Source organism: Vicia villosa, linkage group LG6, assembly GCF_029867415.1.
Source record: "Vicia villosa cultivar HV-30 ecotype Madison, WI linkage group LG6, Vvil1.0, whole genome shotgun sequence".
Classification (NCBI taxonomy): Eukaryota; Viridiplantae; Streptophyta; class Magnoliopsida; order Fabales; family Fabaceae; genus Vicia; species Vicia villosa.
The window spans coordinates 107,782,691-107,804,985 of NC_081185.1; the positions used below are offsets into that span (position 1 = coordinate 107,782,691).

Here is a 22,295-nt window from a genome sequence, read left to right on the forward strand (position 1 = left end):
AAGGTAGATGGCAAACTTGCTATCATAGTAAATGGAAACAATATTAGTAATTGGAATGTCAGGTTTATTATTGCATTTTATGTATTATGCCTTGCTATTTAATGTACTTTATGTGCTTAGTTTGGTTGTATCTTTATTACTCTAGGTACATTATTTACTTATTTTAGTTGTAACCTTACTACTCATGCATTATATGTGCTAATTATGATATTTAATGCATTATTATCATGTTAAAATATTGATGCAACTTATTTGCAACATAGACTTAAAACATGTTTATCTTCTTCCCTAACCTTTGGACATTCTTCTTCATCTTCTATAAAACATGTTTATTATGAAAAAATTTATCACTGATATATTATGTTAAAATACTGATAACAACTTTATCAATAACCCATGCCCACAATTTGTAATGATTCTAACACTTCAATATGAAGAGAGGAATAAAAAATGCAAGAGAAAGTTCGAAGATCAAACAATGGAGAAATTTGAGGGTTGATATTTTGAACAAAGAAGGGAGAAGAAATCGCAAGGCATGAGAGAAATGTAATTAGGGAATCTGATTTCCAAACAAATCAGAATTTAAATGACGTGTTTTAAATTTAATTATAAAATAACAAATAAATACAACATGTTAATGTCGTATCACTTATTTTGTTAAATGTGTTTAAGGAGACCAAAATTAAAACATTATAATATAATATTTTAAATTAACATTCTATATGAAAATGATGCCACAAATATTATATTGAATTGATTTAAAATAAGTATTTGGAGTTCAAACCATAATTTCCAATTATTTCCCAACTCAACCACCATTTTCATTCCATGACTAGAAAATTGAAAGGAGTATAACCCTCACCATAGTGCAGTAAATATGAAAAGGATTTTAAAATGAAAACAGTATGATAATAAGGAGCGACATGTCCGATAATTCCTCTTCCAAAGTTACTAACAATTTACTCTTCTCGCATTACCTCTTCATTCAATTCCGACTAATTAGCAGCATAGCAAAATCAAAATAAACAAAATCATCTATGTCTGTACAAACTATTAGTCGCAAAAATTCGAATGACCGAAGTCAAAGCAGCAACACAAGGACTAGTCCCTTTTTCACCTCATCCTCGTTTCTCATTCATCTTTTTTCCAAGATATCATCATGCCTTTAAGCATATATTAGTTGTCAGCACTATCATATGATATGATGCACTAGTATATACTAGTTCACGATGGAGCTGCCCACAACTTCACTTTCTTGTCAACACTGGCTGTGGCTAAAACCAAGACTTTTTCTTTTCCTGAAAAATGAAGCAGAGTGTTTAATATCAATAAACTACATGGAAAATCAAAAAGAGTAGAGAAGGATTAGAAGCTGTACCCATTGGAATAGTTTTAGGGCCCCAAGAAATGTCTGTAATCTCACCTGCAAGTGAAGAAAATAATCAATGATTGAGGGACCCTAAATGGTTAAGCATTTCGTTTTTTCTTTAATAACAATTGTAAGAAACGTAGAAGATTCAATTTTCGGGCTACATACCATCATGAGCTTTTTCAGCTGTATCCAAAACCTTTCCGGTCTCAACACTTAACCATTGCAATGTAGAACCATGGGTTGCAGCCAAAAATTTGCCATCAGGTGAAATACTGAGGCGATCATAGTGCAATGTAGTACCGGTAGAATCATGAAGAGGAATTGGGAACACCTTCAGTGTCTTGGGATCCTCATCCATATGATAGCGAACTTCAAGATACAAGGACAAATACAACGAAACAAAATGATATAATTAACAAGCCAACCCCTTAGAAATAAAACCAGTTTGACAAGTGAAAAAAAAAAAATCAAATTTTGCTAACCGTTGATATTCCATATTCTTAAGGAACCATCCTTGGATGCTGTAATTATTTGCTCAGAGTTTGGAGAAAAGCATAACCAAGTTACTGCACTCTGAACAAAGGAAAGTAATAAAATCATTGATCATATCAAATAAATAACGTATTACGATGAAGACCTTGTGAAGAAAGGAGTGCATTTACAAAAAAAAAAAAATTAGTTCATTTTCTCGAGCAAGTTAAACAATGTCACTGTGTTATTTCTTCTTTCTACCTCAGGGAAATATCGCATTTCGGCATACAACTGAATACATTTGATTTAGAACTTGGAGAATATAATGCATTGGACGGAAAATATATTTCAATTTTTCGACTTGCAAAATCTATTCATCAAGTCAAAACCAGGCTTAACAAGAATTCTAAATAACTGAAAAATTATAGAACTAAATTTTAAACCTTGTGCCCCTTAAGCTGCATAACATTTGAAACTTCCTTGACAGATCCATCTTTTGCATATACAATCTCCCAGACCTGCAAGACATTGTAAGCATGCAATACTGAAGAACATATAAATAAGCATAAATAACAGTGAACAACTTTTTGGTGGCATAAATTGGTTGCAACCAAATAGTAGGGAAGGGATCATTAGTGCCACAACCTTTTGCATTACTTCAAAACATGATCTAAGATTGCTAGCATAAAAAACTGTTGAGTGCCTATATTATACACCTAATTCAGTTTTGGTCCCTATAAAAAGGCATTGCAGCTTTGAGTCCCTATTATTATTATTATTATCAAGGTTCATGATTGGGATCTTGCATAAGATTGGGACTCAGGAGGGGACAGTAAGATCGTAAATTCAGGCACATTTTTAAGGGCATAGCAAGGCACCATTTATTGACTACGAGCCACTAGGAAGTACTTTTGTCTATCACAGGAAGATTGTTGCAGGGGACACTGTTTTTTAGAGTAGAAAACAGGATCTTTGAGTTAATTCAATTCAAATGCAGAAAGGTCTTGGTGTTGGCCTTGAGGAAACCTCGGTGTGGATCTGATTGGAGGAAACTGTCACATATGTTTGTTTGAACATATCGAAGAGAAATAGTAACGGCAATGGTTTGAACCCAAGAGCGAATACCATTGGAGGAAAAGGTGAGGCCAGAAGCAGTTATGAACACTTTAACTCTTGATGCAATAAGTAACCTTTGGGGTTTCTTACCATCCTTGGACAATTACAAAGATCTTGCTTTGCCCTTTTTTCTCTCTATCTTAATTTCTAGGAAACATCCTTCTTATGCCCAGCCTTTTTGACTAGTTTTTCTACTTGAATGGATAAAAACCAACATCTTGAGTTTCAATTTGTTTTTATCGCTGGCCACCATAGAAAATTACTTGGTCCCAAATACTAACCATTCATAAAACTAAAGTAAAAAAGATCACATAAATGTAGAGGGTGAGGATAATTAGATTGGGGGGGGGGGGGGGGGTGATTCTGCGATTGGATATTCAAAAGCATGAAAATAATATCGGAGTCAGTTAACGTCCATTCCGTGTTGCTTATTTTCTTCATTCTTTCATTTGAATAGTAATAAATAAATGCATAAGAGAATTTTCAAGGCTAACACCAAATGGAATAAAACCTAATGGACACAATCTCATTGCAGAGATGAGGACGAGGACTAAATCTGGATTCCAACTTGAGCTATTAAAAGATGTGAGAGGAACCCTAAAGGATGTATCCTATTTCATACTATATGTGTATGAAACTAGTTATGTTTGTGAGTTCTGTGTGTATACATCAAAGAACAGCATATCCAAATGAATTAAATAGATATTCACCTTAACATCTGCAGTAAACGCTGCAGCTGCAATGAAGCGCCCATTGGGAGATATAGTAGCCATGTTATTTTTAAGTTGATTTGTATCCACATGCCCCAAACTCTTCCCAGTTTTTCCATGCCAAAGAATGATGTCAGTCCCTGAATTTAAAATTAAATGTTAGGATAGAGATTGTAGAAAGTCATTATTGAGCATAATGTTGCAATGTGTAACAATAGTGATAACTGATAACAATTTCATAAGCAATTCCCAATGAAAGTAAAAAGAACAGAGCATTTATTTAGAGAGAAGCACAGATCTTCACACAACAACCAAATTTTAGTTAATAATTTTATTGATCGCAAAAAACATTTTCTTCTATGTTCTAATGCAGGGTGATAACATCAAGATACCTTCTGAACACGAGGCAATTAATGCACTTCCATCAGCACTGCCATAAGTGGCGGAGGTTCCAAACATAGTAATTATTGCTTTTTTATCGTGAACTTTGTGATGTTCCCACTTAATCTCTGGGAGAGGAAGCTTTGTTTGTGGCTTATCTTCAGAAGCTTTAGGTTTGTCTTCACCATACATGTACAATGAACAGCCAGTGAGACTGTGCAATGACACAACAATGGAGGATGCATCATCAGAAAAAGCAACTGCAGTTGGATGACCTCCAGGAGGTAAATTAATTCTATGGAACCTGCAAGATTTGAGAAAAAAAATTTAGCAAATAGAATATGATTGACATTACAAGAGGCTGTTGGAATTCACATACTTGAAACTTTTACTCGAAGCATCCTCCAACTTGAATACTCTCACCACTCCATCAGCACAAGCTGTTTGCACAGATTATATAGAGTAAGATTGTAAGAGAAACGTTCAAATGGTCATACAAGTTAAAATTAAAAACAAGACAATTTGAACAACTAGGAGTACTATGTCATAATACTCACAGAAGCTTAATCAGACTTCAGGAAGCAAGAATGATAGATAAAAAATACAAATCAACCAATGTAATTACTTTCAGCTGGTTTTATGTTTACAGCTGGTTTTATTTTGCCAGCTTTTAGTGGTTTTATGTTTTCCCATTTCCCTCAACTTTAATAGTATTTCTTCCTCGCTTGAACATGTTTGTGGAATAAAACTATTTTTGTGGCTGCTAAGCCCCTGATGTTTTATGTATAATTTCTTTTATGAAGAGACATTGAATAACTATGCTGTGTCATAAACAATGTAAGCAAATTCAGCAACCCCCTCTTAATTCCAATCTTGGATTGGATACATGTTCCAGTTCACGGTGAATCAGTTTTATGAACAGAGACCAAAACTTATGCTCTTAAACTAAAAAATAGAACATGTCTACTTCGCAACGAAATTAATCAAAGTGGGCAAGAGAGGGAGAGACTTTTTATTCTCTGTAATACAAATGAAGAAACCAATAGAAAGGGGGCAGGAGAGACAGTTTGGTAATACTGTAAGAGGTGAAATTAAGGGGGAGATGTTTGTGTTAGCAAACCATTCTTGCATGAGCACATGCCTATTGGCTATGAAACACCAACACAAACAACATGGGACACAACTCTTACACTGACACTGAAGTAAACTTAGCGAGGGCCATATGTGATCATTTTCATGAAGGTTGATAAAATCATAATGGTAGTAACTATAAACATCACTACATATATCTTCAGTTGATGAAATCATGAATCTACGGACATAAACTACAAATGTCTTTTTATGAATAAAAACATGCTTAAATACCTGTTGCTAAGTTGCGTCCATCGGGAGAGAAGCTGAGCCCTGTAACTGCATCACCATGGCCTTTCAAGGTATTCAAATCCAACGGATGATGCCGCTTGCTTTGATCCTTATGTTCCAAAAACAAAAGGTTAAGACAAGCAAAAACCAAACAATAAAATAAATCACAGAAAGTCTCTGATTCCCAAAATATGATGTGTTTTGTTTATTCAACAAAACATCAAAATGACAGCTGAAAATTGAAGACCCAAAGCAACAACTTATGATCCTTAAGCTTCACCAACACCGATGTATTGACAAAATCTATAACTTCTCATCAATCATCAGAAATTAACTTAAACTTCCACAAAACAAACTTCCACAAAACAATATCTAGTAAACACTTGAAGAAGCACTCAAACAACACCAATCCAAACTCGAGACTAAGTGCATGCTTAGATTCACTTTTGGGAGAGCCAAAAGTGATTATGAAGACTTAAATCAATTTGTGTATGCTTCAATGCTTGTAAGTTTTCAACTAGAGCTGATTTTGTCTCTAGAATTGATTCTAACTTGTAGTTAGAATTTGTAGTTTTTGCTTCCAAACATGATTTCTACATTTAAATTTATTATTCAACTCACTTTCACTATCAAAAATCAATTTGTACTAAACTCACTTTTAACTAAAATTAATTTTACAAAATTAAAAACAATTTTGTCACCAAATTAACCAAAGTTCAAAACCCTAAAATGTAAAGCAAGTGTCCGAATTAGAATCACACCATCTTCACAAACACCTCAATAATACTTCTACACTATGAAGCATGCACACCCCGATCTCTACCCTACCACTAACACGTCAACACCAATAATAATTGAAAAAAATGAATAAATTAAATGTAATTACAAGTGTCGGTGCAGGTGACCGACACCTTTTTTCAAAGGTGTCAGTGCTACATAGCTTCTACAGATTCCATAGACACCCTAAAAAGGAAAAGTAAGCTTCTTTCACTTCAATAAACAACCCCACTTTCATAATCTAAACCAGACATTCCTAAACTGATATATTACTCGATTTACATAATACCCCCACATAAAATCAACCATGCATGAGCTGTAAATTAAAACTAATCATGAACATTAACATAAAAATCAAGCTATCAGACTAAAATCTAATCAAATCTCATACAATCACTTACAGAACTACAAAACATAGCAATTGAACCAATTACAAGTCAATGAAAAACAAAGATAACTGAAATTGGGAAAGGAAAAAGACCTTGTCAGAGGAATGGTGTTTAGGGTTAGACTTTTTATTTGGAAGGGGTTTTGAAGAGGAAGTGATTGGGTTTGGATTTGGATTTGGATTAGCATTTGCGATGGATCGGACGTCGGATTGGCGTTTCCGGTAATAGGTGTTGAAGAAGAGGAGGGCAATGATGGCACCGAGAAGAAGCGAAAACGCGACAATGGGTAAGAGTTCGTCCATTTTCTGATCGAGATTTGATTAAGGTTTTGGGTGAAAACGGAAATGGCGGGGGTTTTATACGAGGAGAATGTGAAGAGAGAGTTTGGTCGTTGCACACGTGGGATATTACTACACCTTCTATCTATCTATATGTCTTTTGAGGGGATTTTTACTTTAAGATTTTAATTTAGAAACTAAATGTTGAATTAATTTTTTATTTAATTTAAGAAAGACATAATTAGTCCTAAGTTTTTTAATTTGATTAAACTAGTAGTTTGCCCGTGCGATGCACGGGTAAGTTTGTATAATTTGCTCTTAATAATTTGTTAATTATATTTTTAATATAAAAAAATATTAATTTTAAGAAAATAAGTAAAACATAGATTGAAAAAGAGAAAAGCGTGCGAGTAAGATGAAAATAATAATACCGTAGTTTTATTATGATATAATGTGATTTTTTTAATGAAATGAAAACAAAATATAAGAGAAAATGAAGATGAAGATATGACATTAAAATAGTCTCAACCTAACATTCAAAAGTTTAATTTTTATGCTAGCATGAAGAAATATATAACAGAGGTGGGATAATAGTGGAACGTTAAAAAAAATTACATGATTATTGATTAATTATATATAATACATATTAGTCCATGATAAATAATTATATTTTTTTAATAATAATGTAATCACTGAAAAAGAAAAAACTAAATGGTAAAATGAATTATTGAAAAATAATAATAGAAAAAAACATTAGTTAATTTCAGGGACTAATCCTTTAATCCGATATTGTAGTAGATGATTAAATTTTCTCAAAAAAATTAACATTGATGTGTGGTTAGGATTTATTTTGAATAAAATATCTACGATTAAGTTGAAAGAGATCTTTATCATATCATGCAAGTATTCTTCAATATAACATCCATTTTTTATAATTCATTTTTTTAAAAAAATCTATAAAAATTTGTACCTATAAAAATTATAAGGTAAAATGAATGAGTGAAAAAAAAAACTAAGAGAAAATAATAGGAAAAAATGGGATAATTACAGTGACTATCCCTCAAATCGATGAGAATTCTATTAGATGACAAAACATTCAAAAAAAATGAAAATTGTTTCGTGGTTATGATTGAATTCGAACCTAAGACCTCTAACTAAGGTGAAAGAGATCATTATCATATCATGTAAGTGCTCTTGAATATAACATTCATCTTTTAATCCATCATTTTTCACGATTCATTTTTTTTAAAATTGTCTTCAATATATATATTTATAATTATTATTATTATTATTATTATTATTATTATTATTATTATTACTATTATTATTATTATTATTATTATTATTATTATTATTATTATTACTACTACTATTATTATTATTATCATTGGAGAATTAAAGACTTTTTGTATAAAAAATGAGAATTAGAATAGTAATAAGATATAACAGTGCTACTTGAATATATTATTATTATTATTATGATTATTATTATTATTTTTTTTTTTAATATTATTATTAGTTAGATATTATATAATTATTATTAATACTGGTGCTTTAATACTATTATTATTATTATATTATTATAATTATATTATTATTATAAATATTATAATAATTATTATTATTTATCTTAATATAGAGTTTGTATAATTAGAGTTTGTACTTATAATTAGAGTTTTTATTAATAATTATTAATGTAAAATCAATTTTTAAAAAAGTAGAATTATGATTGATATTAGAGTGACATGTGTCAAAGGTTGTCAAGAGTTGTTATCATGATGATACATGGTTAGCGTTGCCATCATGACAACCTTGCATTTATATATAAAATACATTTTTTAATATTTTTTTATAGATATTTGGATATTGTATAATTATATTAATTTTATTAATCTTTTTATATTTTTGATTTGTATTTATTATTTAGAAAAACTAAGTAATTCATGTTTATATAAAAAATTATAATTTTATTATTAAATAAAATAAATAAAAGGGAATAATTAAAAAAGCATGATTTTTTAACATTGCAATGGGATTTAATACATTAAAGAATGTTAAATGGGATATAAATTATAAAAAATTTATAACATATTTATTTGACAATTTTTTTAAACAAAACTTATTTGATATTTATATTTGATATTTATATTTAAATTAAATATATATTTTTAATTATTATTATTATTATTATCATTGGAGAATTAAAGACTTTTTGTATAAAAAATGAGAATTAGAATAATAAGATATAATAGTGCTAATTGAATATATTATTATTATTACTAATATATTTAATATTATTATTGGTTAGATATTATATAATTATTATTATTAATACTGGTGGTTTAATAATATTATTATTATTGTTATATTATTATTATAAATATTATAATAATTATTATTATTTATCTTAATATAGAGTTTGTATAATTAGAGTTTGTATTTATAATTAGAGTTTGTATTTATAATTATTAATGTAAAATCAATTTTTAAAAAAGTAGAATTATGATTGATATTAGAGTGACATGTGTCAAAGGTTGTCAAGAGTTGTTATCATGATAACACATGGTTAGGGTTGCCATCATGACAACCTTGCATTTATATATAAGATATTTCGTTTTAATTTTTTAATTAAAAAAACGTTGCGAAGTAGTTCTTTAACTAATATTTTATTACTTTAAATGGTCTCTTACGTTATGTGGTATGATAGGTAGGCAAATTTAATTTGTTGATTTAGCATTTGTGTTATATTTGCACTATGTGATTGATTCTTCATTTTTAATTCTACCCACATTCTTCATCTGCTGCTTTCATTTTCAGATTTAGGGGTAAATCTCCATCTTCCAACTTTCATTTTCAGTTCGTTTTCATCTTCCCGCTTTTGTTTTCTTTCGTTTTTTTTATTGTTTGTTGTGTTTTCTTTCTTTTACTTCCCCAATGTCAAAGAATACAAGCACTGCTTCAATGTCAAACAATCAAAGCTTTGGGACAATTAGATATGTGTTTTGTAAAAATAATAAGACAGAGTATTTTTGCCAAGATGAAAGTGTTATTCAACATGTTAGTGATATGAATAGTGTGATCAGGGTCATCCCTGTACAACTGCAGGAAGTGCTACAGTACAGAGCCCTAAATTTTGAAAGGTCCAATTTTTTTCATAAATATTAATCGAAATAAATAAAATGTTATAGTAAAAATATAATAAAAAATGCTATGATAAAAATGAAGGATAGAAAAACACTTAGAAAGGGGGGGATTGAATAAGTGTGACTTTAAATCTTGGACGATAAAAATAAATTGCACAATTATTTTTATCCTGGTTCGCTGTTAACGAAGCTACTCCAGTCCACCCCCGCAGAGATGATTTACCTCAACTGAGGATTTAATCCACTAATCGCACGGATTACAATGGTTTTCCACTTAGTCTGCAACTAAGTCTTCCAGAGTCTTCTGATCACACACTGATCACTCCAGGAACAACTGCTTAGATACCCTCTAAGACTTTTTCTAGAGTCTACTGATCAACACGATCACTCTAGTTACAATCTGCTTAGTTCACTCCTAAGACTTTCCTAGAGTATTCTGATCAACACGATCACTCTAGTTCCTTACAACTTAATGTAATCTATTCAAGAGTTTACAAATGCTTCTTAAAAGCTATAATCACAAACTGTGATATTTCTCTTATCGTTTAAGCTTAATCTCACTAAGATATTACAACAGCAATGTAGTGAGCTTTGATGAAGATGAAGATTCTGAGTTTTGATTTGAACAGCGTTTCACCAAGTTAATTTGAATTGTCTTTGTTCAGGATCGTTAAGAATTGGTAACCTTGCTTCTCATCAGAACTTCATATTTATAGGCGTTGAGAAGATGACCGTTGAGTGCATTTAATGCTTTGCGTGTTCCGTACAGCATTGCATTTAATGTTATACGCTTTTGTCAACTACCTCGAGCCTTGTTCACGCTGTGTCTACTGACGTTGCCTTTAGTAGCTTTAACGTTCCTTTTGTCAGTCAGCGTAGTCTGCCACCTGTACTTTCTTCTGATCTGATGTTTGTGAATACAACGTTTGAATATCATCAGAGTCAAACAGCTTGGTGCATAGCATCTTCTGATCTTCTGACCTTGAAGTGCTTCTGAGTGTGATACCATCTTCTGATCTTCAGTGCTTCTGATCTCATGTTCTTCTGATGCTTCCATAGACCCATGTTCTGATTCTGCTTCGACCATCTTCTGATGTCTTGCCAGACCATGTTCTGATGTTGCATGCTGAACCATTTGAGACACAACTTCTGAGCGCTGAATTATGCGTACTCTTTATATATATTTCCTGAAAGGGAAATTGCATTGGATTAGAGTACCATATTATCTTAAGCAAAATTCATATTATTGTTATCATCAAAACTAAGATAATTGATAAGAACAAATCTTGTTCTAACAATCTCCCCCTTTTTGATGATGACAAAAACATATATAAATGATATGAATTTGCGATCAGAAAGAGTAGACGGCAAAAGACAAATTACACAGCTATAGCATAAGCATATGAATATGTCTCCCCCTGAGATTAACAATCTCCCCCTGAGATAAATAATCTCCCCCTGAAATAAATACTCGAAGAACTTTGATAAAAGACTTCCCTGATTATTTCGGTAGAGACGATCATATAAGCTTCTGCCTTCAGAGAATTCATAGCTTCTGACTTCTGCTTCCATTGGACAGCTTCAGAACTTGAATTTCTTTAGATCCTTAGAACACTCACAGCTTCTGATTCCTGCTTCCATCGTGGACAGCTTCAGAACTTGAATTTCTTTGATCTTCAGAACATTCACAGCTTCTGACTTCTGCTTCCATTCAGGACAGCTTCAGAACTTGAATTTCTTTGATCTTCAGAACATTCACAGCTTCTGATTTCTGCTTCCATTCAGGACAGCTTCAGAACTTGAGTTTTCTGGATCTTTTAGAACATTCACATCTTCTGATTTCTGCTTCCCTCGGATAGCTTCAGAACTTTGAATGTCTACCAACATCACTTCATGCTAGATTTGTATCAGAACATTGTTGAATGTACCAGAGCATCATCAGAGCATCTCTACATCCTGAAATGTTACAGAACAAAAACTAAACGACAAAAGTCAGCATGAACGAGTTAGAACATAAAATGTATGTTTGAACACATTATATGTATCAGAGCCATATAGGCTGATATACTGTATCAGAGCAAATAATGTATCAGAGCCATAACATTATATGTATCAGAGCAAATAGAATTTTGTCAGAACAGGATAGACAATGATATTCAAATTCTATTATCAGTGCTTCTGATTCATTCTTCTTTCTTGCTTCTGATCTCTGAAGCTTGACAGCACTCAGCTTGCTTCAGTTTCCAAGAGCTTATGCCTTTTACAGAATAACGCTTCTTATGGTTTTGCTTCTAGTGTTTGCTTCTGAAGATTCACTTCACTTCTCTGTACCTGCAAAACACTTAAACCATATAGAACTTGCAGTTCTTGTTAGTGAATGTGTGGGAGCCTCTTTACCCAGCAACTGATAGATTTAATCAAATCATTTATCATTTATCTTCTCCCCCTTTTTGTCATAACATCAAAAAGAATATTTAAAAAGATTCAGATGTATAAAACGACAAAAGAAAACATTTACTGGAATGTAAAACAAAGAAACTTTTTCATTGATAATCAAAAAGGTTTACAAGACAGGAATGCAGGAAAACAGATGCAACAAGGAAAGGAAACTACAAAGACCAAAAGACTAAGATCCTAGCCTACGCAAAATCCGCGCCAGAACATCATGAATCCCGTCAGTGCTTGTAGCTTGCCTTGTCATGAAGGAACGAAACTCAGCATTGGCTGCTTCTTGCGCGTCCAAACGAGAAGCCAGCATAGCTTGATTCTGATGAAGAGTTTCCAAGGTCTCCATCAGAGCTGAGGTTTCACCAGAAGAAGAAGCACCAGTATTTCTGCCCAGAGGGACAGCAATCTCAGCAGGGTGATCTTCTGGAAGATCTTCAGCTTGTGCATATTCCATTTCCTCATCTGAGTCTGACTCAGAAGGAGCCTTGGCATATTCTGGTTCAGGCAGCTCAGAAGTTCCATCTTCCAATGCTTGAAGAATAGCTGCTAGGTTTGTTGGAGGAGTAGGACCAGCAACTTCAGCACGATAAACCACTACTGGAAAGACCATGAGAGGTGCTTTTTCAGAAGGGTTCATTCTGAACCAGTTGAACAGCCACTGAAAATCTCCAGTCAGCACAGGAAACCAGAGCACAGAAGACCGGGGTTTCCACACCACGATATCTCTACAGAGATTTTCTTCTTCCAACTCATCTACAGGTATCTTCTCTTCAAGAACGCTTCTGTTCCTGATGAGACAGTGGTGGCTGCTTTCACCCACTTCCAACTGACGACCACGAGGACCAGGAGCTTCAGACAAGATCCTTCTCTTAGTGTCAGTAGCCTTCACCAGAAAGTCCTGAAGAAAGGTATCCCAGAGGTTGCTCATAGCATACATATCCAGATGGTTAAGGTAGGCAGCACCCAGGATCTCCAACCAGCCGTTTACATCAGAATGTAAACGCTCCAGAGAGGATTGAGTAGAAGGGGTTGGAGGGATTATGGTGAATCTGAAGTCTGGACGAACAACACTATAGGGATTAGGTGTTCTGGTGGGAAAAGGGTGTGAGAGAGGTGAAGAAATATCGGATGGAAGGGTTGAAGGAGAGGAGATATCAGATGGTGAAGAAGGTGGTTCTGAGAGGATGAATGAGGAGGAAGAGGTGGTGGAGGTCTTTGAAGAGGGGGTTGATTGAGGGGAACCGTCAAGGGGTTGATACACTTTGAGAGGGTCATAGGAGATCCTAACTCTTTTAGGTTTGGTTTCTGGTTCAGCAGATGCCTTTCTCTTTTGTTTCCTATCATTGTCTTGATTCCCAGAGCTTGACGATGGATTCATGATGAATTTTCAGATATTGGAAACTGCTAGGGTTTATGATATGAAGAGAGAGAGAGACGAAAAAGAAACCGAATGCAGAGAGAGAGAGAAATATGAGAGGGAAAAGAAACGTTTGAAGAGTATAAAAAGAAAACTGAAAGAGAGTAAATGATGAAAAGCATTTAATGTTACGTGACTTGAGGAGAGATAATAATGACAAAAGACGTGATTTGCACAGTTACCTAAGTAGACGTCCCCTCAACTGCACGCACGCTTGTCCAGAAATAGTGAACACGTGTTTACCATCTGGATAGCCAGTTATAGCTGTCTTGCTTTTAAAGAGATTCTGAATCAACTTAGACAATAAAACGTTAGTAATAACTGAATCACAATTTCTAATTGATTTCAACCAGAACTTCTTATAAAAGTAATTTCATTTCAGAAGATACTTATATATAAGAGTATCTTATCTTCTCATTCTGGGCTTGTTTCTGAAGATTTATTTTGTCCCGATTATATTAAATCCATCTGGTCTAGGAACAAGATCCCAAACATCATTCCTTATAAACTGATTCAGTTCTTCTTGCATAGCAATTATCCAGTCTGGATCTTCTAGAGCATGATCAACAGAAGTTGGCTCGATCAAAGATACAAGACCTAATTGACAGTCTGCATTGTTCTTAAGGAATGCTCTTGTTCTGATTGGATCATCCTTCTTTCCAAGAATGACATCTTCTGAATGACCAGAGATGAGTCTGGATGATCTTCTGACAGATGGTTCTTCAGATATGCTTAGATCCTCCAGAGAAGCTGATACTTGATCTTCAGATTCTTTGCTTCTGAGAAGCTCTGCTTCTGATGCGTTGCTTCTTGGCTCAACAACTTCTGATATGTCAATATCACAATCTGCAAAATTATCAAACTGCTTTGGTTTTTCAGAACCAAGCTTATCATCAAACCTGATATTGATTGATTCTTCTACAACCAATGTTTCAGTATTGTATACTCTGTAGCCTTTTGAGCGTTCAGAATATCCAAGAAGGAAACATTTTTGTGCTTTGGAATCAAACTTACCAAGATGATCTTTAGTGTTCATAATAAAGCATACACATCCAAAAGGATGGAAATATGAAATGTTGGGCTTTCTATTCTTCCACAATTCATAGGGAGTCTTATTTAGAATAGGTCTGATAGAGATTCTATTCTGAATATAGCATGCAGTGTTTATTGCTTCTGCCCAGAAATGCTTAGCCATATTGGTTTCATTGATCATGGTTCTGGCCATTTCTTGCAGAGTCCTATTCTTTCGTTCTACAACCCCATTTTGCTGTGGAGTTCTAGGACAAGAGAAATCATGGGCAATACCATTTTCTTTGAAGAATTCTTCAAAGGATTTGTTCTCAAATTCACCACCATGATCACTTCTGACCTTTATGATTTTACACTCTTTTTCAGATTGAATCTGAATGCAGAAATCAAAGAACACTGAATGAGTCTCATCCTTGTGTTTCAAGAATTTTACCCACGTCCAGCGACTATAATCATCTACGATGACTAATCCATATTTCTTTCCTCTGACAGATGCTGTTTTGACTGGTCCAAACAGATCAATGTGCAAGAGTTCTAATGGCCTTGAGGTAGAAACAACATTCTTAGACTTGAATGCAGGTTTGGAGAACTTGCCCTTCTGACATGCTTCACAAAGAGCATCTGATTTGAATTTCAGATTAGGGAGTCCTCTGACAAGATTCAGTTTGTTAATCTGAGAGATCTTTCTCAAACTAGCATGACCTAATCTCCTGTGCCAGACCCACTGCTCTTCAGAAACAGACATAAGACAAGTCACCTTCTGACTCATAAGATCTTGCAGATCTGTCTTATAAATGTTGTTCTTCCTCTTGCCTGTAAATAGGATTGAGCCATCCTTCTGATTTACAGCCTTGCAAGACTTTTGATTGAAGATTATATCATAACCATTGTCACTTAATTGACTGATAGATAAGAGGTTATGTGTTAATCCTTCTACAAGAAGTACATTAGAAATGGAAGGAGAGTTACCAGACTTTATAGTTCCAGAGCCAATTATCTTGCCCTTCTGATCTCCTCCGAATTTGACTTCTCCTCCTGACTTAAGCACCAGGTCTTGGAACATAGACCTTCTTCCTGTCATGTGTCGCGAGCATCCAGAGTCCAGGTACCATGACATGTTGTGCCTTGTCCTTTTTGCAGTCAAGGATATCTGCAATAGGAATAATCTTATCCTTAGGTACCCACATCTTTTTGGGTCCTTTCTTGTTAGATTTTCTCAAGTTCTGATTGAACTTGGATTTAACATTGTAAGCAATAGGAGAAACAGCATGATAATTTTTAATATGAGTTTCATGATATTTCCTAGGTTGTGTCACATGCTTCTTAGTGTGTGTAATGTGAAAACTTTGAGCATGTGAAGTGTGCCTAATATCATGTGAGTGGCCATACTTGAACTGATCATACAATGGCTTGTATGTGATTTTCATCTCATCAACAGGTTCAAGTTTGTATGGGATTTCACCCTCAAAACCAATGCCGACTCTTTTGTTTCCAGACACAGCATATATCATAGAAGCTAGCTGACTTCTGCCAATACTTCTAGATAAGAACTTCCTGAAACTTAAATCATATTCTTTCAGAATATGGTTTAGACTGGGAGTGGATTTTTCTGAATCAGAAGGAGATCCAACATTATTGGATAATTTTAAAAGTTTTTCTTTTAATTCAGAATTCTCCAACTCAAGCTTCTTTGTTTCAAATTCAAATTGCTTTTTCAGCTTTTTGTATTTGAGACTAATCTGAGACTTGAGTTCCAGAAGTTCAGTTAGACCGGAAACTAACTCATCTCTAGTAAGTTCAGAAAATACCTCTTCAGAATCTGATTCTGATGTAGATTCTGATCCGTCATCTTCTGTCGCCATCAGCGCACAGTTGGCCTGCTCATCTTCTGAATCATCTTCTGACTCATCCCAGGTTGCCATAAGACCTTTCTTCTTATGAAACTTTTTCTTGGGACTTTCCTTCTGAAGATTTGGACATTCATTCTTGTAGTGTCCAGGCTCATTGCATTCATAGCACATGACCTTCTTCTTGTCAAATCTTCTTTCATCAGAAGATTCTCCACGTTCAAATTTCCTTGAACTTCTGAAGCCTCTGAACTTCCTTTGCTTGGTCTTCCAGAGTTGATTTAGCCTTCTGGAGATCAGGGACAGTTCATCTTCTTCTTCAGATTCTGATTCTTCAGGATCTTCTTCTCTAGCCTGAAAAGCGTTAGTGCATTTCTTGATATTAGATTTTAATGCAATAGACTTACCTTTCTTTTGAGGCTCATTTGCATCCAGCTCAATCTCATGGCTTCTCAAGGCACTGATCAGCTCTTCCAGAGAAACTTCATTCAGATTCTTTGCAATCTTGAATGCAGTCACCATAGGACCCCATCTTCTGGGTAAGCTTCTGATGATCTTCTTTACGTGATCAGCCTTGGTGTATCCCTTGTCAAGAACTCTCAATCCAGCAGTAAGAGTTTGAAATCTTGAAAACATCTTTTCAATGTCTTCATCATCCTCCATCTTGAAGGCTTCATACTTCTGGATTAAAGCTAGAGCTTTAGTCTCCTTGACTTGAGCATTTCCCTCATGAGTCATTTTCAAGGACTCATATATGTCATAGGCCGTTTCCCTGTTAGATATCTTCTCATACTCAGCATGAGAGATAGCATTCAGCAAAACAGTTCTGCATTTATGATGATTCCTGAAAAGCTTCTTTTGATCATCATTCATTTCTTGCCTTGACAGCTTTGCGCCACTGGCATTTACTGGATGTTTGTAACCATCCATCAGAAGATCCCATAGATCACCATCTAGACCCAGAAAGTAACTTTCCAGTTTATCTTTCCAGTATTCAAAGTTTTCACCATCAAATACCGGCGGTCTAGTATAACCATTGTTACCGTTGTATTGCTCAGCAGAGCCAGATGTAGATGCAGGTGTAGGTGTAGTCTTTTCACTTTCATCAACCATCTTTTACTGAAGCGTTTTTCTCTTCCTGAATCTTTTCTAAACACGGTTAAGTGCTTGCACCTTAGAACCGGCGCTCTGATGCCAATTGAAGGATAGAAAAACACTTAGAAAGGGGGGATTGAATAAGTGTGACTTTAAATCTTGGACGATAAAAATAAATTGCACAATTATTTTTATCCTGGTTCGCTGTTAACGAAGCTACTCCAGTCCACCCCCGCAGAGATGATTTACCTCAACTGAGGATTTAATCCACTAATCGCACGGATTACAATGGTTTTCCACTTAGTCTTCAACTAAGTCTTCCAGAGTCTTCTGATCACACACTGATCACTCCAGGAACAACTGCTTAGATACCCTCTAAGACTTTTTCTAGAGTCTACTGATCAACACGATCACTCTAGTTACAATCTGCTTAGTTCACTCCTAAGACTTTCCTAGAGTATTCTGATCAACACGATCACTCTAGTTCCTTACAACTTAATGTAATCTATTCAAGAGTTTACAAATGCTTCTTAAAAGCTATAATCACAAACTGTGATATTTCTCTTATCGTTTAAGCTTAATCTCACTAAGATATTACAACAGCAATGTAGTGAGCTTTGATGAAGATGAAGATTCTGAGTTTTGATTTGAACAGCGTTTCACCAAGTTAATTTGAATTGTCTTTGTTCAGGATCGTTAAGAATTGGTAACCTTGCTTCTCATCAGAACTTCATATTTATAGGCGTTGAGAAGATGACCGTTGAGTGCATTTAATGCTTTGCGTGTTCCGTACAGCATTGCATTTAATGTTATACGCTTTTGTCAACTACCTCGAGCCTTGTTCACGCTGTGTCTACTGACGTTGCCTTTAGTAGCTTTAACGTTCCTTTTGTCAGTCAGCGTAGTCTGCCACCTGTACTTTCTTCTGATCTGATGTTTGTGAATACAACGTTTGAATATCATCAGAGTCAAACAGCTTGGTGCATAGCATCTTCTGATCTTCTGACCTTGAAGTGCTTCTGAGCGTGATACCATCTTCTGATCTTCAGTGCTTCTGATCTCATGTTCTTCTGATGCTTCCATAGACCCATGTTCTGATTCTGCTTCGACCATCTTCTGATGTCTTGCCAGACCATGTTCTGATGTTGCATGCTGAACCATTTGAGACACAACTTCTGAGCGCTGAATTATGCGTACTCTTTATATATATTTCCTGAAAGGGAAATTGCATTGGATTAGAGTACCATATTATCTTAAGCAAAATTCATATTATTGTTATCATCAAAACTAAGATAATTGATAAGAACAAATCTTGTTCTAACAAAAAACTCAATACATACATAATTTGAGATGGATCAAAACTCAAAATAATTATAATTAAATATATTATTGATTAATACATAATTGTTTTTTATGTGTCCTTTTTAATTACTATAATTGCAGTTATTTTTAAAATTTGGGCCCATTTTTTAAATTAGAATGGAGCCTCTGCGTTGATTGGGTCGGCCCTGAGTGTGAACTATGGGAGAAAATTTTAGGGATGGAGATATTATATAAATTAAATGGATAAGGGTTGTAACTTCTTCAAGTGGTTAGGAGATGAAATAGTTGATAAAAGGGATTTGAAGATTGAAAGGTAAAAGAAGAAAATTTCAAAATTGAAGAATGAGGTTCTCCACACAAGAGGATAACTGAAAATGTTCATTATGGTTGAGATTTTGAGCTTAGAATTTAATCTTGTGTTTGAAACAATGAATTTCAAATAGGTTGGGAATTTGGTTGGGTTGAATTTTGTATTTGTCATGAGTTTATCAATGTAATTTGGTTGTCTTTGTAACAATGCAGTGTGCTGCCACGGGTTTATCAATATAATTTAGTTAGGTTGAATTTTGTATTTGTCATGAGTTTTTCTATGTAATGTAACACCCATTTTCTAAACCCTAAATATATATATATATATATATATATATATATATATATATATATATATATATATATATATTCACAGAGTAAAGTAGAATGCATACAATAACGGGTGCCACATGTCGTTTCAAATACAATTGAAAATCAAACATGAACATACAATTAACATGCGCATGATCAAATTATAACACATATCGAACTTCATGTTTTCTCAAGTATGCATATCGCAACAGAATTATAACTTCTCAAAACAATTTCAATGATTATATCCCATACTATAATCATCTACCAATGTAATGACAATATCATATCATAAATGTGTCATATGAATTCAAACATAGGCACCAAGACCACTTAACATAATATATCCAAATACAATGTTAAAATAAGATAGATAGAACAATATCTCTGTTGTGAAAAACGATACCAATAACAAAGTATAATAGGGAATTAGGGAAGAGAATAAGAACACAAGAATTGGTTATAACTGCTATTCTTTCACTTTCTCTTAAAACAAGATTACAAGTTTACAAGAATAACAAATAACCTCTCTCACCCTAAATTAGGATTTGCAGCTTAGCAATGATGAGAGACTAGTATGCTATTTATAATAAAACCTAACATACTAACTAATGGGCTTTTTCAGCAAGGCCCATTACACAAGCCAACTTAATAAACAAGCTAACTTAACAAATTAGGGTTTAAACATTAAAACCTAATTTAACATGCTAACAACCCTAGCATCTTCGACATCTGCATGCTAGACCCATCTTCGACTACAGCATGCACACTTCGACACCAGCATGTGAACAACCTTCGACTTCATGCTTAACCCTGTCGAACCAAGAAGCTACCCTTCGGCCATACTAGAGTTCGATCCAAAATCTCACAAATCTCCACCTTGGATCTAACTCTACAACATCAAGGGAACAAACTAGCTTTCTTCATGCAGCTTTATCAGCTGCATACAGTGGAAAAACTTGCAACTCGGCAATGTCTTGGTGATCATATCAGCAGCATTGTCTTCAGTCGAAACCTTCAGCACTTGGACTTCTCCACGCTCGATTACTCCTCTGACGAAATGCAGCCTCACATCAATGTGCTTAGTTCGCTCATGATAGGCTGAATTCTTCGACAGGTGTATTGCACTTTGACTATCACATTTAACAGTGATACCTCGACCTTGAAGTTTCAGCTCCTTCGCAAAACCTTCAAGCCACAATGCTTCTTTCACAGCTTCAGTTAATGCAATGTACTCCGCTTCAGTGGTTGATAGAGCAACAACCTTCTGAAGTGTTGCTTTCCAACTAATTGCTGTGCCAAACATAGTGAAAACATATCCAGAAATAGATTTCCTGGAATCCATACAACCTGCATAATCAGAGTCGACATATCCTTCGATTACTGCTTTACCATCTTCACCCAAGGCTCCACCATAAATTAGGACTCTATTCAGAGACCCATTTATGTACCTTAAAATCGACTTCAATGCTTGCCAGTGAGCCTTTCCAGGATTCGCCATGTACCTGCTTACAAGACTTACTGCGTATGCTATGTCGGGTCTAGTACAAACCATAGCATACATCAAAGAACCAACTATATTAGCATATGGGATGCTATTCATATAGGCTCTTTCCACATCAGTACTGGGACACTGATCAATACTCAGCTTGAATTGAGGGTTTGTTGGAGTCACAACTGGCTTCGAATTCGACATACCAAACTTTTCAAGAATCTTCCGTAGATATGCCTCTTGAGATAGGCATAACTTCGACTTCTTTCTATCTCTTCGAATGTCAATTCCAAGAATCCTGGAAGCAGCTCCCAGATCCTTCATATCGAACTCCTTATTGAGTTCAGCCTTCACCCTCATCACATCTTCGACACTGTTGCTTGCTATGAGAATATCATCCACATAAAGCAACAAAATAACAAATGAATTACCAGGTCGAAATCTGAAGTAAACGCAGTGGTCGAACTGACTTCTAATGAAACTTATGCGTGCCATGAACTTGTCGAATCTCCTATTCCACTGTCGAGGAGATTGTTTCAGACCATACAAAGATCTCTTTAACTTGCACACATAATCTTCCTTCCCCTTTTCGACATACCCTTCAGGTTGCCTCATCAGGATCGTTTCATCTAGATCACCATACAAGAACGCAGTCTTCACATCCATCTGTTCCAGTTCAAGATCGAACTGTGCCACCATGGCAAGCAACATTCGAATGGACCTATGCTTCACAACAGGAGAAAACACATCATTGAAGTCGACACCTTCTTTCTGAGTGAAACCCCTTGCAACTAACCTTTCCTTGTATCTTTTCGACGTCACTCCTTCAATTCCTTCCTTAACTTTGAAAATCCATTTACAGCTGACTAACCTTGCCCCAACAGGTTTCTTGATCAGTTCCCAAGTATGATTATCATGAAGAGATTTCATCTCATCATCCATGGCCTTCAGCCATTCAGTCTTATTTCGACTCCTCATAACTTCCTTATAGTCTCTAGGTTCTTCGTCTAGAACCTCACTTGCA

At 34.6% G+C, this 22,295-nt stretch overlaps 1 protein-coding gene across 1 annotated transcript; it reads right to left on the bottom strand.

Moving 5' to 3' along the window:
* Positions 1-980: 980 nt before the first annotated feature.
* LOC131609520 (uncharacterized) lies at positions 981-6,984 on the bottom strand. The gene is made up of 10 exons (XM_058881230.1): positions 6,671-6,984; positions 5,416-5,521; positions 4,430-4,490; positions 4,062-4,354; positions 3,670-3,809; positions 2,287-2,361; positions 1,855-1,945; positions 1,538-1,741; positions 1,379-1,423; positions 981-1,298 (listed from the first exon to the last, which is right to left on the bottom strand). The coding sequence occupies exons 1-10, from the start codon at positions 6,878-6,880 to the stop codon at positions 1,225-1,227; spliced, it is 1,299 nt and encodes a 432-aa protein (XP_058737213.1). The 5' UTR covers positions 6,881-6,984; the 3' UTR covers positions 981-1,224.
* Positions 6,985-22,295: the final 15,311 nt, after the last annotated feature.